We start from the raw sequence: 12,191 nt of genomic DNA, 5'->3' as shown, positions 1-12,191 counted from the left end.
TCTGTTTCTGGGGTGAAAAGCAAACAAACAAACCACAAGATTTTACTACAGCAGATATGTGATTTTAGCAGGATTTCACAAATGTGAACTTTTAATAAATCCCTTGAATTGATTGTTGAATCTGTTCATAAAGCGACCTTATTGATCTGTATTTATGGTCATGTATATAAATCAACATGTATGCAAGTCATCGTGTGTGTTTTACCTGAGTTATAAGTCGGTTTAAAGCTGTTAAAACTGCTGTGCTTAAATCTTATTTTATGTACTTTGTCAGATCATTAAGTCCATTAGAAAGTGTGTGAAAGTGATCCCACAATAGACTGTAACCCATTGGTTTGTGGACTGATGAGTTCAGTGATTTTGGCGTCGCCGTCCTGGAATACGCCCGTCGCCATGTTGTTGTTTTTTGCAACCAATGAACAGAAGTTACCATATTTGGAATGAGGAGGAGTGACGTAGAGACGCCTTATACGTCTCTAGTAGCGGCATCGACCTGTCAATCACAGAAAGCCCGCCCTAAAGCATACCCTGCTTTATGGTCTGTTTGACTCTAAATGGAGCATCATTTACTAAATGAACATCATGCTGTATTGAAGAAGACTTGAAACTAGAGATTGAGACCATAAACTCATGTTTACAATGTTTACTGAGGGAATAAATCAAGAGAGAAGTAGAGTCATTTTCTCATAGACTTCTATACAACCAGAGGAGTCGCCCCCTGATGGACAGGAGAGAGAATGCAAGTTTTAAGACACTTCATTACATTACAGTCATTTAGCACTTCCTCATTAGGTTTCACTTGGCAGAACCGTAGGTTGCCGCCTGGATCATCAATTTAATATTCCTCGTGCATGTGTCCGTGCGCTTCCTGACGTTCACATCTGGGTCTCTAACTTTATTCGTCATAACAGGCGAGCGATTTGCAATCTACTAATCAGTTATTTCTTTGTCAGCTTTGCAACACTGATTTGAAAGGAATTTGATTTCCCGTCGTGGGTCTTGATGATGCAGGATGACGAGTCACCTGTCAGTCTGTATAACTTCATGTTTACTCCTTTTGATTTGTTTGTAAAAATTTGGTGTGAACAGGAACTAAAATGCAACAAGGCATAATTTTTCCCTGAGAGACAGAGCATGCAATCATAAAAACACAGAGAAACACAGACAATTGGCAAAAAGTCAAAGGCAGAAGAAAGATCGAAGGGAGGAAACAAGAGGGAGGGAGGACAAGGTAGGGGACGAGGGAGGGAGGGTGTCAGGCAGGCAGAGAATAAAATTTATGAGGAGGAAGTAGAGTGGAGGATAAGAGACATGATAGAACAAAGTAAGCAGGGAAGGACAAATAAGCTGTTGGAGGATACAAACAGAATGATCAATAGAGAAGTGCGAAGAAGAAAGTCAGAGTACCAAGAGTACAAAGGATGTGAGGAAGACGAGGAATTTCACATCGACAAAGCTCACCTTCTTCAATATATTGAGACACCTAAAAAATAGCAAATTTTAGTTCATTATTAGTATTTGTACACAAAATATGACAATTGGTTGTCAGCTTATATATTGGAACAAAGAGCAGGAAACAGCTCGCCTTTATATTTGTGTCCACAAGCTCCAAAATATTCCTCTTACCAGCATCCTTATGCTCACTAATAACTTATATCTTGTTTGTTTAATGCAAAAACCAAAGCGTAGAAATGATGAGTTGGGGTTTATGTGCAGGACTATTTCTTGGCCGTGTGCAGAGACTTCCTGGTTGCCTCTTGGTGATGTTTTTTTTGCACAGATTAAACAAACAAGATACTATAAGATGTTAATGGTTGAGAGGTGTTGGTGGGAAGATTGCATGACCTTCTGATTGACCAGGCTAGCTGTTTCCTATCTGTTTCAGTCTTTATGCTAAGCTAAGCTAACTGTAGCTGAATATGCGCCTGTACTGTACAGACAGGAGAGTGTTGTCAATCTTCTCATCTAACTCCCAGCAAGATAGTGAGTGAGCATATTATCAATAAAATGATGATCTAAACTACTAAACTGAACTAAACGGATAAAACTCCAGGCTCTTCTCATACAGCGTTCGTAGCTATACCTCAAAATGTAATGCACTGGAATTTATAGATATCCCAAAAAATCTATTAATATCAAATTTAAGTATTTATGAACCTTGAAGTTTGAAGACCGCAAAAACCCACACATGGCAACCAAAACCAGGAGACCTTTGTTAGTGCCCTATGTGAAACGGAAAGTCAACGTTGATTTATTTGTCACGTGACTTCTGTACTTAAGTTTGGGCACTTGTAACCCAAAATACAACCTTTACCAAACATCACCAAATAGTTTTGTTCCCTACACCTAATTAAGTATTTCACGATCTTTTCCTAAAGCTAATTAAGTATATCACAATCCTTTCCTAAACCTATCTAAGTATTTTTGTTGCCCAATACTTACAAAGTATTTCACAATCTTTTCCTGAACCTAACTAACTTTTCCTGATATTTCCCGATCTTTACGTAAACCTAACTAAGTATTTCCTGATATTTATGTAACCCTAACTAAGTACGCTTGTTGCATAAACTTAACTAAGTTGTTTCCTTTGAGGACGAAAGTTTTATTTTGAAAAGACTGGATCCACGTAAAGAGCAGAAACTGACACGTTTTGCTGGACTTTCTTTGAAAAAGCAACAAAAATGAGGAGTAACTTTTTTAGTAAGATATCATACAAACCGTTTATGAGGATAAGATGAAAAACAAATGACTTTGGCTTCCTGTTCCAGCCATTCTGGTGCTGACTACAACTTATCACTACATATCTATTATCATCCTCCTCTTCCTCTCCGCCCTCCACCTCTCATTAGACTTCTGCTCCATATACAGCCTCCCCCCATCCCTCCATCCCTCCCCTCCAGGTCCATATCTCTCCCCCCCTCCCCTCCTGTACGTAATGAATGAGGGAGCTCCTCCCGCTGGACAGAAGTAGGTCTCGGGAGGAGTTGGGGGATGTAGTGGAGGGTGAACGGGGACGACACAGAACTGGCCAGAGGAGATACGCTCTGATGGATGGCCGAAGAGAGGCGAGAGAAAAAGTGAGGGAGGAAGAAGAGAGAAGGAGGGATGATGGGGAGCTAGAGTTCCATTTTCCTTCCGTCTGGCTTCTCCATGATGAAGGCCATTACTCACACAAAGTGTACCGGTCTGCTCTAGCTCTCTTTTTGTTGTTTCTAGTTCACCCTCTCTATCCGACTGTCATCTGTCTGTTTTTCTTTAAAGTAGTTTTTATTGACATATAAAGTTAAATAAGTGTCAAATATGAGTCATAATATATTCAATAACGTATTATAATGTATTCAAAATATCTGCATCTGTTCACCAGAATTGTTATGGGTACTAAATGATGCTTCAGTGGATCAAAAGTACTTCATTTTATTATTTTCTCTGCCAGATGAGTCGCTGAGTCAGTGTATGCATGCGTGAGTGTGCATCTCCACATCTGTCCACAGCTTATCTCTTATTCTGCTGCAGCGAACCGCATAATATATTGGGTGTTAGATTATGGCTGCATGCTCAAGGACCTCTGGTGGTTGAGGTGACGCAAACTTTCTCAAAGAACCTTTTATTGCCATTTTTATACTGACATTGACAGCCTGCTGATTATTTGAAATTGCATACTAATGCAGCTACTGCATACTAACACTTAATCAATATGTAATGTTTACTGCCTACTAAAGTGACTGATTAAGAATGATTATACCAGTAGATTCTTCACTCTGAAGTATGCTTAAGAGACGGCCGGGTCTTTCTCAAGGCAATCCGTCACATCCCTGAAAACGCTGCAGCAAATATCCAAAACAGGCATAATTTGGATAAACTGACTACATATTTGGAATCGAAACAGTCACTTTATTGCCTGAAAATATATTCAAACTTAATAAATAAAGTAGACTTGAAGCCTGCAGAGAGCCGGTAAAGTCATCTGCATAGCATGGCAGGTTGTAACCATTCAATCAAACATTACAGCTGTTTTTGTTGCAGACAGACCTGGCAGAGATCTGCACTCCACTGAAAGCACCTTTTTAGCTGCTTCTGTGAAGATGCAATACCACAGTCACTATTAACGACAAGTTATTACAGATTGTTGGGTCATCTTTTGGGGAGCGTATATTCAGCATTTATTAAAATGTCTTCTCTCATACACACAGGTCCCTGGATTATAATGAATCTGCCTGCTGAATCTTTACCTGCACTGTTTGTGGTGGTGTTGATTTACTGTATGCTATAATGTTAATGGTTTCGGAGCCAGCTGGGAAATCTGCTCTCCTCTTCAGTCCTAAGTGCAAGACACATCGGCAGCGTCACGTGGGCAGCAGACATGTCATCTGATATCCGTTGCACAGAGCAAATGCTCCATACAGATAAATGTAGTAGTCAGTAATGTGTGTGGTACTGAGTTCAGGAGAGGCAATGTTGGGGAAAAGTATAGTGGAGTATCCTGAACAGAAGACTCGACTCATTGACGCACTTAAAGACGCCAACAGTGTGTGTCACTAATGGATATCCTGTTTTATTTTCAACACAACTTTACATTATCTTTCTTTTCTAATGCAACACAATCCTCTTCAATTCCACGTCAAAGTTGTTGTTTTTTTATTTGAAGGAGTGGATCTGGTCTGCTCTGCCTTTGTCAAGGTTAAAAGGAGTAATAAAGGCTCACGTCTTGGTTTTGGAACCTCCAAATTTTTTTGCACTATAGTGTACTTTTTGAATATGTCAGTTCTGCACAACGTAATTGGTTGATGCCTTTACTTGCTGTTGCAACCTGGCACCGCAAAAATTAATCAGTTTTTTTGTCTTGTTATATTCGCGTTATGTGTGAAAGTGCCCCTGACAAAAAACAACAATGCAAAAGAAGATGTGACATGTAAATGAATTGCACGGAAACTTAACGATTGTCCAGGCGTTTACACCCACCACTTACTTGAATATTTACTCAACTATGTCAACGTGAACATTAAGGAAATTATGGCCATCCAAAGATTAGATCCCCCGCTTGTCCACTCTATTTTCACAACTCTCCCAACTCAATCTCAATTAATGACGGGAGGTCGAGCAGTAAATTTGGGTTATTAAAATGGCCTCAGCGCTCCATTGAGTCGGGCTAGAAGTATGTGTGTAATTAGGAAATGAGCAAATACACTGGAGCGCAAGAAATTGAGTTGTTTTCAATTAAGGCCTACAAAGCAGAACGCACTTAGCTGGTGGACCAGCCAGAACTTGATAGGGCTGCTTGGTGCTTAAATTGACAGGAGGAGACCCCATTACAGCGTCGGGCGAAGATGTGAATAGTTACGAACACTGTGTCCATCACTTATTGAGGTGAAGGTGTTCTGGGAGCCGGTCTTTGTGTCATTAACGAGGAAGCGTCAGGGAGAACATTATGTATTGAGCTACAAGAGAGTGCGAGAGTTGCGTTTATGTGTGTATGACATTTCAGCATACATAATCCCATTAAATGCAGTCAGTTATGGAGTGGAACGTTTGGCAGCAGTTCTGTGTTTTTTCTGTTGAAAATCAGCCAAAGCCTTTGTTGTGGAGTTGGCACAGTCAGAGCATGAATGAATGGATTAGATATGAGACTAAGTCACACAATACAGAGAGAGAGAGAGAGAGAGCTGAGGGAGGAGTGGTTGTGTTTCCTGCCTACATGAACTGGTTGTGACTTTATTAATATCCATTTTAATTCCCCGCACAAAGACGTGATACACAAAGAGAAGCGTGACGTCTATATGGGCAAGCAGGCAGAAACCTACAGGTCTGAAGGGTGAAGCGAATACTTAAGTGTCTTAAAGCTGCATTCTCTCTAGTGTCCATCAGGGGGCGACTCCTCTGGTTGTATAGAAGTCTATGAGAAAATGACTCTACTTCTCTCTTGATTTATTCCCTCAGTAAACATTGTAAACATGAGTTTATGGTCTCAATCTCTAGTTTCAAGTCTTCTTCAATACAGCATGATGTTCATTTAGTAAATGATGCTCCATTTAGAGTCAAACAGACCATAAAGCAGAGTATGCTTTAGGGCGGGGCTACTGTGATTGACGGGTCGATAACAAGGCATTGTCTGTTTTTATCTTACAATGTTTGTTTGTTTTAACATCATAATAGTTAATTGCAACACTTTGGTCCCCTAAAGATGTTAAATTCAGCATTTGGTTGTACTTAGCTCCACCCTCTTATGTCACTTCTGGTTGCAAAAAAAACAAGATGGCGATGGTCAAAATGACAAATTTGGTGGTCTACAAACCAATTGGTGACGACGTCCAATTTTTCCATAAAGTCTATGGGGGTAAGAGAATGGCATGTGAAGTCAGAGAAAAATTGGATATGAGAGGAATAAAGACACAACGATAAATATTACAGAATCACATTGATGCAGCGTTGGCTGCTTAATGAAGGTGCCTCTGTCAACAACAAATATATTGCTTGTAGAAATAATATACGGAATGTAATTACCATATCACGATATGTTGTTGGCAGAGCGGAGAAGTGCCACTTTGTTCAGAATGTTAAAGAAAATATGGTGATAGCACCTTCACATTTGTCTCTCTTAATAAAGGCTGAAAGGCAAAAAGCTGAGTGCTCCTGTTAATCAAAAGAGCAGCATCTGTTTGCCTTAAGATGCCTACAAGCCTTTTAACTTTATGTTTGCTGTTAATTCAGGTTACATTTGTGCTTATTATGTGTCTTAGTTTTTAAGTCTTAATCATTGGTTTACATACCATTCTAACTCAAGCCTATATTTATATATATATATATATATATATATATATATATATAAATATATATATATATATATATATATCGTACACGTCTCTCAACTCAGACACCAGACTCGCTTCCTTTAGTTTCTAATCAGACTATAAATAACGAGCAGTGTCTTGGTCCGGATATCCGTTTGCTGGACAGGAAGCTCAGAAATAAAGACCACTTGAGCCCAGAGGCTTATCGTTATCAGATCTATGGCTGATGGGTTCATGGGAGATTGAGATGTAGGGCAGACCATAAACATTTCAAAAGTGGTCAAAGTTCATTCATTTGTGTCTTGTATCTGCTTTAAATGAGAGAAAAGCACTGCAGGCTACATTACTACACTACAATACTGTATAAAACCTTAATTAGCTGCTTTGTTTGCACTCTGCACATTTTCTATTTGTGATTTACTTCCAGACTACCAGAAGGGGTTTTATTGCAAACAGCATTAGAAACACATCAGCCCAGCTAATTTCACATTAATGAGAAAATCCAGCATGTTTCATATATTTAAGTAAGCTAGAGCAATTATCCGTAGAATAAAAAAGCAATAAAAAAACGTTCCAACTTCATCGTCGTATTGTACCACCAGGATATTAAAATACAAATACACACATACACCCACACACTCTCGCTCTGTGGTTCTCGAACTGTACCAACACAAACACATGCTGCAGTGGATCAATTAAAGGTGCAATATATACGGGATTCAGAGCAGTAATACAGCAGCAAACAGCTGTTATCAATGTAGAGATGTAGAGGAGTAATGTCCACATGAGCAGAGAATGAAGTCACCCTCCTTCTGTGTGTTTTAATAAGTGCTTCTCCGTTCTTCGTTGACACAGCGGGGCCGCCCGTGTGCAACGTTAGCTCGCGCGCTGCTCTCATACGCCGCTTACAGCCGATAACGCCGTCCCGACCACAGAAGCGTAGCACCCACTCACTGATTCCTCCTCAAGTAAACACTGTTAGCTCTGCCAGCACTTTTGCCCTTGTTTGCACTGTTAGCGCTGTTAGGCCCCGGTCACAATGAGATGAGTCGCAACAGGCGCTGCCGCTTCAAAAGCGCCCCTTTGGCAAAGAGAGTCGGGCAAAACAGCTGGTGAGCATGTGGAGCGGGGGTGCATGCACACCCAAAGGATCAAATTGCAGAAATTATGAATATTGAATTAGGAGAAGGGGAAATAAAGTTCATCGTAATTAAAAATCGCTGTTCCTACCACATCTACCGGCATCAAAACAGGAAGTCAGGGGTAAAGCAGTAAAGCCCGCCTCCTGCTTGATTTGATTGGCTGCCTCGGTCTAGTGTGACCTTTACGAGTTCTGCGACTCAGCATCTGGCGCTAAAAGTTGTATGGGTCTAAAGAAATGTTTGAAAAAGGCAGTAGGAAAACAATGGTTTTGTAGGTTTCTAGCAAGTTTCTAGCAAGTTTCTAGCGAAGGGTCTCGGTGCGATCGGCCCCTCAGCACTGTTAGCTGCAAGCCGCCGGCTCGGCAATCGCCACATTGAGATGCAACAGAAATGCTCCCAATCTCCTATTCAGCACCTTTACCATAAAGTTTTCTGCTTCTTGTGTGTTTCAGCTGCGTCCCGGCGAAGCCTTCACTGTGTATCACACCAGTCCTACTCTGTCCAGTCTGTCCAAACCGGTGGTGCTGTGGACTCAGCAGGATGTCTGCAAGTGGCTTAAGAAACACTGTCCTCACAACTACCTGACCTATGTAGAGGCCTTCTCCCATCACGCCATCACAGGTACAGTAAGACATTGCAGCATCACTGAAATCCTACACGTCTGATTGGGATTATTTTGTTGAATTGAAAGCAAATTTTCATCTTTGCAAGTGTTAAAAGTGCAGAAATTTAGTTTTCTTGTAGATGTTGTTGCAGACTTTGTCCATTGACCTGTCTCCTTTTAATAAGCACAGCACTGACGCTTCCGTTGTCTAAGACATTGCAAACCAAATGCCATAAAAGGCTTACAAAAGTTTTATTTTTAGGTTCAGCTTAGATTTTTCAACTGGAAACAGGTTTTACACTGAAATCTCCTTCAGAGGAGATTTAAAAGTCACGCATGTGAGGCAACGAAGAAGGAGTGCGGCCTATTTTTGGAGAAGAAAAGGGAAAGCTGCAGGAAAGTAATGGCAGGTTATCGTGTTTTCAAGCTCAAACAACACCCCCACCCACACACACATACAAACACAAATGCATGCAAGTTCATGTGCACAAAAAAAAAAACAGCAGACACACATGAGCAGGTACGTGCAAATGTGCACACAAATACAAGTTTGTTTTTACAGACTGACAGACCAGACGGTTTCTTTTTCAGCGTCTTGCAGAGAACAGATTGTTGTTTGTGCTCCGAGGGGTCAGCCACCACACACACAACACACACACACACACACACACACACACACACACACACATACACAGGCTTCAGGGTTAACAATGCTGCCAGCGTCATAGTTACAGCAGCTCTGATCTGATCATTTTTATTTATGTATTCTCCAACAGAGAGAGGCTTAGATCCAATTATCCTCATGGATTCAGTTGTCCAGCTGGATTTCATTTTCCCTGAGTTATTAGCTCCTGTGTCTTCTTTTCTTGTGCAAATGTTGGGCGAATATGTTTTTTTGTTGTTGTTGATGCATAAGGCATCAACAAACAGAAGGATCTTGGATCCGAACCAACGGGCTAGAAATGGATTCCGAGTCTGTATCATTTTAGTTCACTGACCCAAAAGTAATTGCGTCTCTCTCTCAGTGAGGACGCCATTACAGCGCAACAAGCTGCCCGAGGAGATCAGTGTAGCTTATTCAGTGTCTCTTGCTTTTATATGTAACGGTGTGTGTGTGTGTGTGTGTGTGTGTGTGTGTGTGTGTGTGTGTGTGTGTGTGTGTGTGTGTGTGTGGGTGTGTGTGTGTGTGTGTGTGTGTGTCCAAAGATCCATCTCCTGTTGGTCATTTATTAATTTTATCGCCACCGTTTTTATTATTCTGTCTGTTTTATTGTCGGTGGGAGTAGACAAGATTTAGATACCGTGAGAAATAGACTGTCAGACTTTGTGTGCAGTGTGATTATAATTCTGTTCCTCCACACGGTGATGTATGTGGAGCTCGTGAGGAATCGAGGTCCCTATATCACACATTGTGATTGCTTCTGGATGACAGGCAAGCCTGATCTGGCTCTGGTACGCACTAAAAGACCTTTATTTTTGACAAATTTAAGGCATTTGTACTTTATTTCAGAGAGAAAAGCTGTACTTCACTATTCAGATGACAGCTGTAGTTTATAGTTATTTGCAGATTAAAGGTTTTCATGCTGAATATATGATAAGCTATGATTGGTTGTCTATACACTACCGAATCATATATCATCTGTGTGGTGAAGCAGTTTGTATCTGAAAAGGGGCTATTCAGCATAATTAATTATTAATAATAAGTACTTTAACAGAACGTATTAAATGCAGTATTTGTATTTGTAAATATGTATTTTCACACTTTGGTGTTGTTCCTTTTACTGGAAATGAACCTATGTAACATTTGCTGGAGGGAGAATTGAATAGTCAAATAACTTACATTAATGATAAGATAACAGTCTTCGGTAAAAAACAGTTCTCTTTTTTGGTTAACTGGTCTCTTGCTTCAATAATGCCATTTATAATATATATACCTTTTGGATATTTCTATTCTTTTCGCCTATATATTCATGTGTGATTGAGTGTAAACATTTTAAAGATGGACTAAGGTATTGATAAAACATATATGCATGTTTTGTTCAGCAAGATAATCTTCACAAATTAACCACTTTTATGATTTTTTTGAAGCATGAATACATCAACAGAAGTAAAAAGCTAAAGTAAGGCTATAAAGGAACTACACCACGGTCACATGACTTCACGTCTCCACCGTTAAGCTAAAGGAGGACCAGTTTAGTCGTCTCATTTAGATGCTTTATGACACGTATAAGCTTCTAATTCACCATATGGATTTTTGTCGACATATCTTATATCGTAGAATAAAACGTTAAAATCTCTTAAGCTTGCTTTTACCACTGACATTATTTCAGGCAACAAACAAACATTCAAATAACAGATTGACTTTGATACGAGGGGAACAGGAAGTGCAAAAACTGCTGACTCATTTCTGGGTTTCAGGACTCATTCCTGCAGCACTCTATACTGGCAGATTGTAAAAGTTTAATACTCGGCAGTGAAAATGGTGGCTCGGTGTGTGTGAGTGTGTGTGATTTAGTGACGGAGGCCACGTTTTCAACAGGATTTCAATACTTTGATCTGTAAATCGATCAATTCTCAGATTAACAACACCTGATCCCTCGCCGTCCATCCAAACCAGGAGTTTTTATTTATTTATTTAAATTGATTAGTTGTCAACATTCTGCACACACTCTGATAAGAAAATTGCAAGCTTACTGTCGGTCAGCAAAATGACTGCAAAGCGGGTTCGATTCCATTTAAAGATTTGAGATCTGTGTAAAAATGCTAAGCTAGACCACCTCCAGATGTGGACCTCGCAGACTGGATCGCATTCCAGCTGCTACTGCATGCATTCACACCTTGCATTGATATTCTACTTTTCCTTATCGCGCTAATATAAATGGACGCAGGTCAGAATTTCTGTGTGAATTGCAGTTGAAGCAGACGAGATGGAGACGTAGAAGGAACCTACAGGATATAGAATTCTGCACATAAATAAACGTGACTCCAGGCTGCACACTTACCTCGGTGCTCCTACAAGCTGAAAGACATGTAATACAGAACAGACCTTCAGGGACTGAACTGCTCCGCTATCAAAAGGTTTAATCCAAAGCTTGTTCTTTCATAAGGAAGTCTTTACCCCCCCCTTTCAGATTGCTTTTCAGACTGTTTTTTAAGTGTCATTATTGCCCTATAGCCTGGGCAGAACTGCTTCCCACTTGCCCACAGACGTCGTTAATAAGCAATTTATTTCGGAGCCAAATTGAGAGAAACGATCTCCATTGAACCGGCTTTTGTTTTTTTTTCCGTGTGTCTTTTTCTCTCTTTGACGGCACTACTTTCCCTATCTGCAGGCAATTATTAGGAGCTGTATTAAGTCTGTCTGAGGGGAATTGATTTGAGCTCCATTCATCTGCTTTGTCTCGTTTGTACACACACACACACACACACACACACACACACACACACACACACAGACACACACAAACACACGTAGACCAAGGGCAGTGGTGTTTCTAGGACATACTGGCTCTGCTGTTTGCCAAGCACACACCAGAGGGCTGTTGGGGAGACGGGTCGCAGAGGTTGATGAGTGAGTGTGTGTGTGTGTGTGTGTGCGTGTACGTGCAGACAAAGGTGTGTGTTTATGTGTGTGTGTGTGTGTGTGTGTGTGTGTGTGTG

The 12,191-nt window shown here is 40.5% G+C and overlaps 1 protein-coding gene across 1 annotated transcript in view; it reads left to right on the top strand.

Annotated features, from left to right (window-relative positions):
- samd10b (sterile alpha motif domain containing 10b) overlaps positions 1-12,191 on the top strand; it is a 42,244-nt gene that overhangs the window by 18,101 nt on the left and 11,952 nt on the right. Inside the window, exon 3 of the mRNA XM_054608779.1 lies at positions 8,380-8,548. Coding sequence (XP_054464754.1) covers positions 8,380-8,548 — 169 coding nt within the window. The remainder of the gene's footprint in view (positions 1-8,379; positions 8,549-12,191) is intronic.

Source organism: Anoplopoma fimbria, chromosome 12 (assembly GCF_027596085.1).
Source record: "Anoplopoma fimbria isolate UVic2021 breed Golden Eagle Sablefish chromosome 12, Afim_UVic_2022, whole genome shotgun sequence".
Lineage (NCBI taxonomy): Eukaryota > Metazoa > Chordata > Actinopteri > Perciformes > Anoplopomatidae > Anoplopoma > Anoplopoma fimbria.
This window is presented reverse-complemented; position numbering and strand designations above follow the sequence as displayed.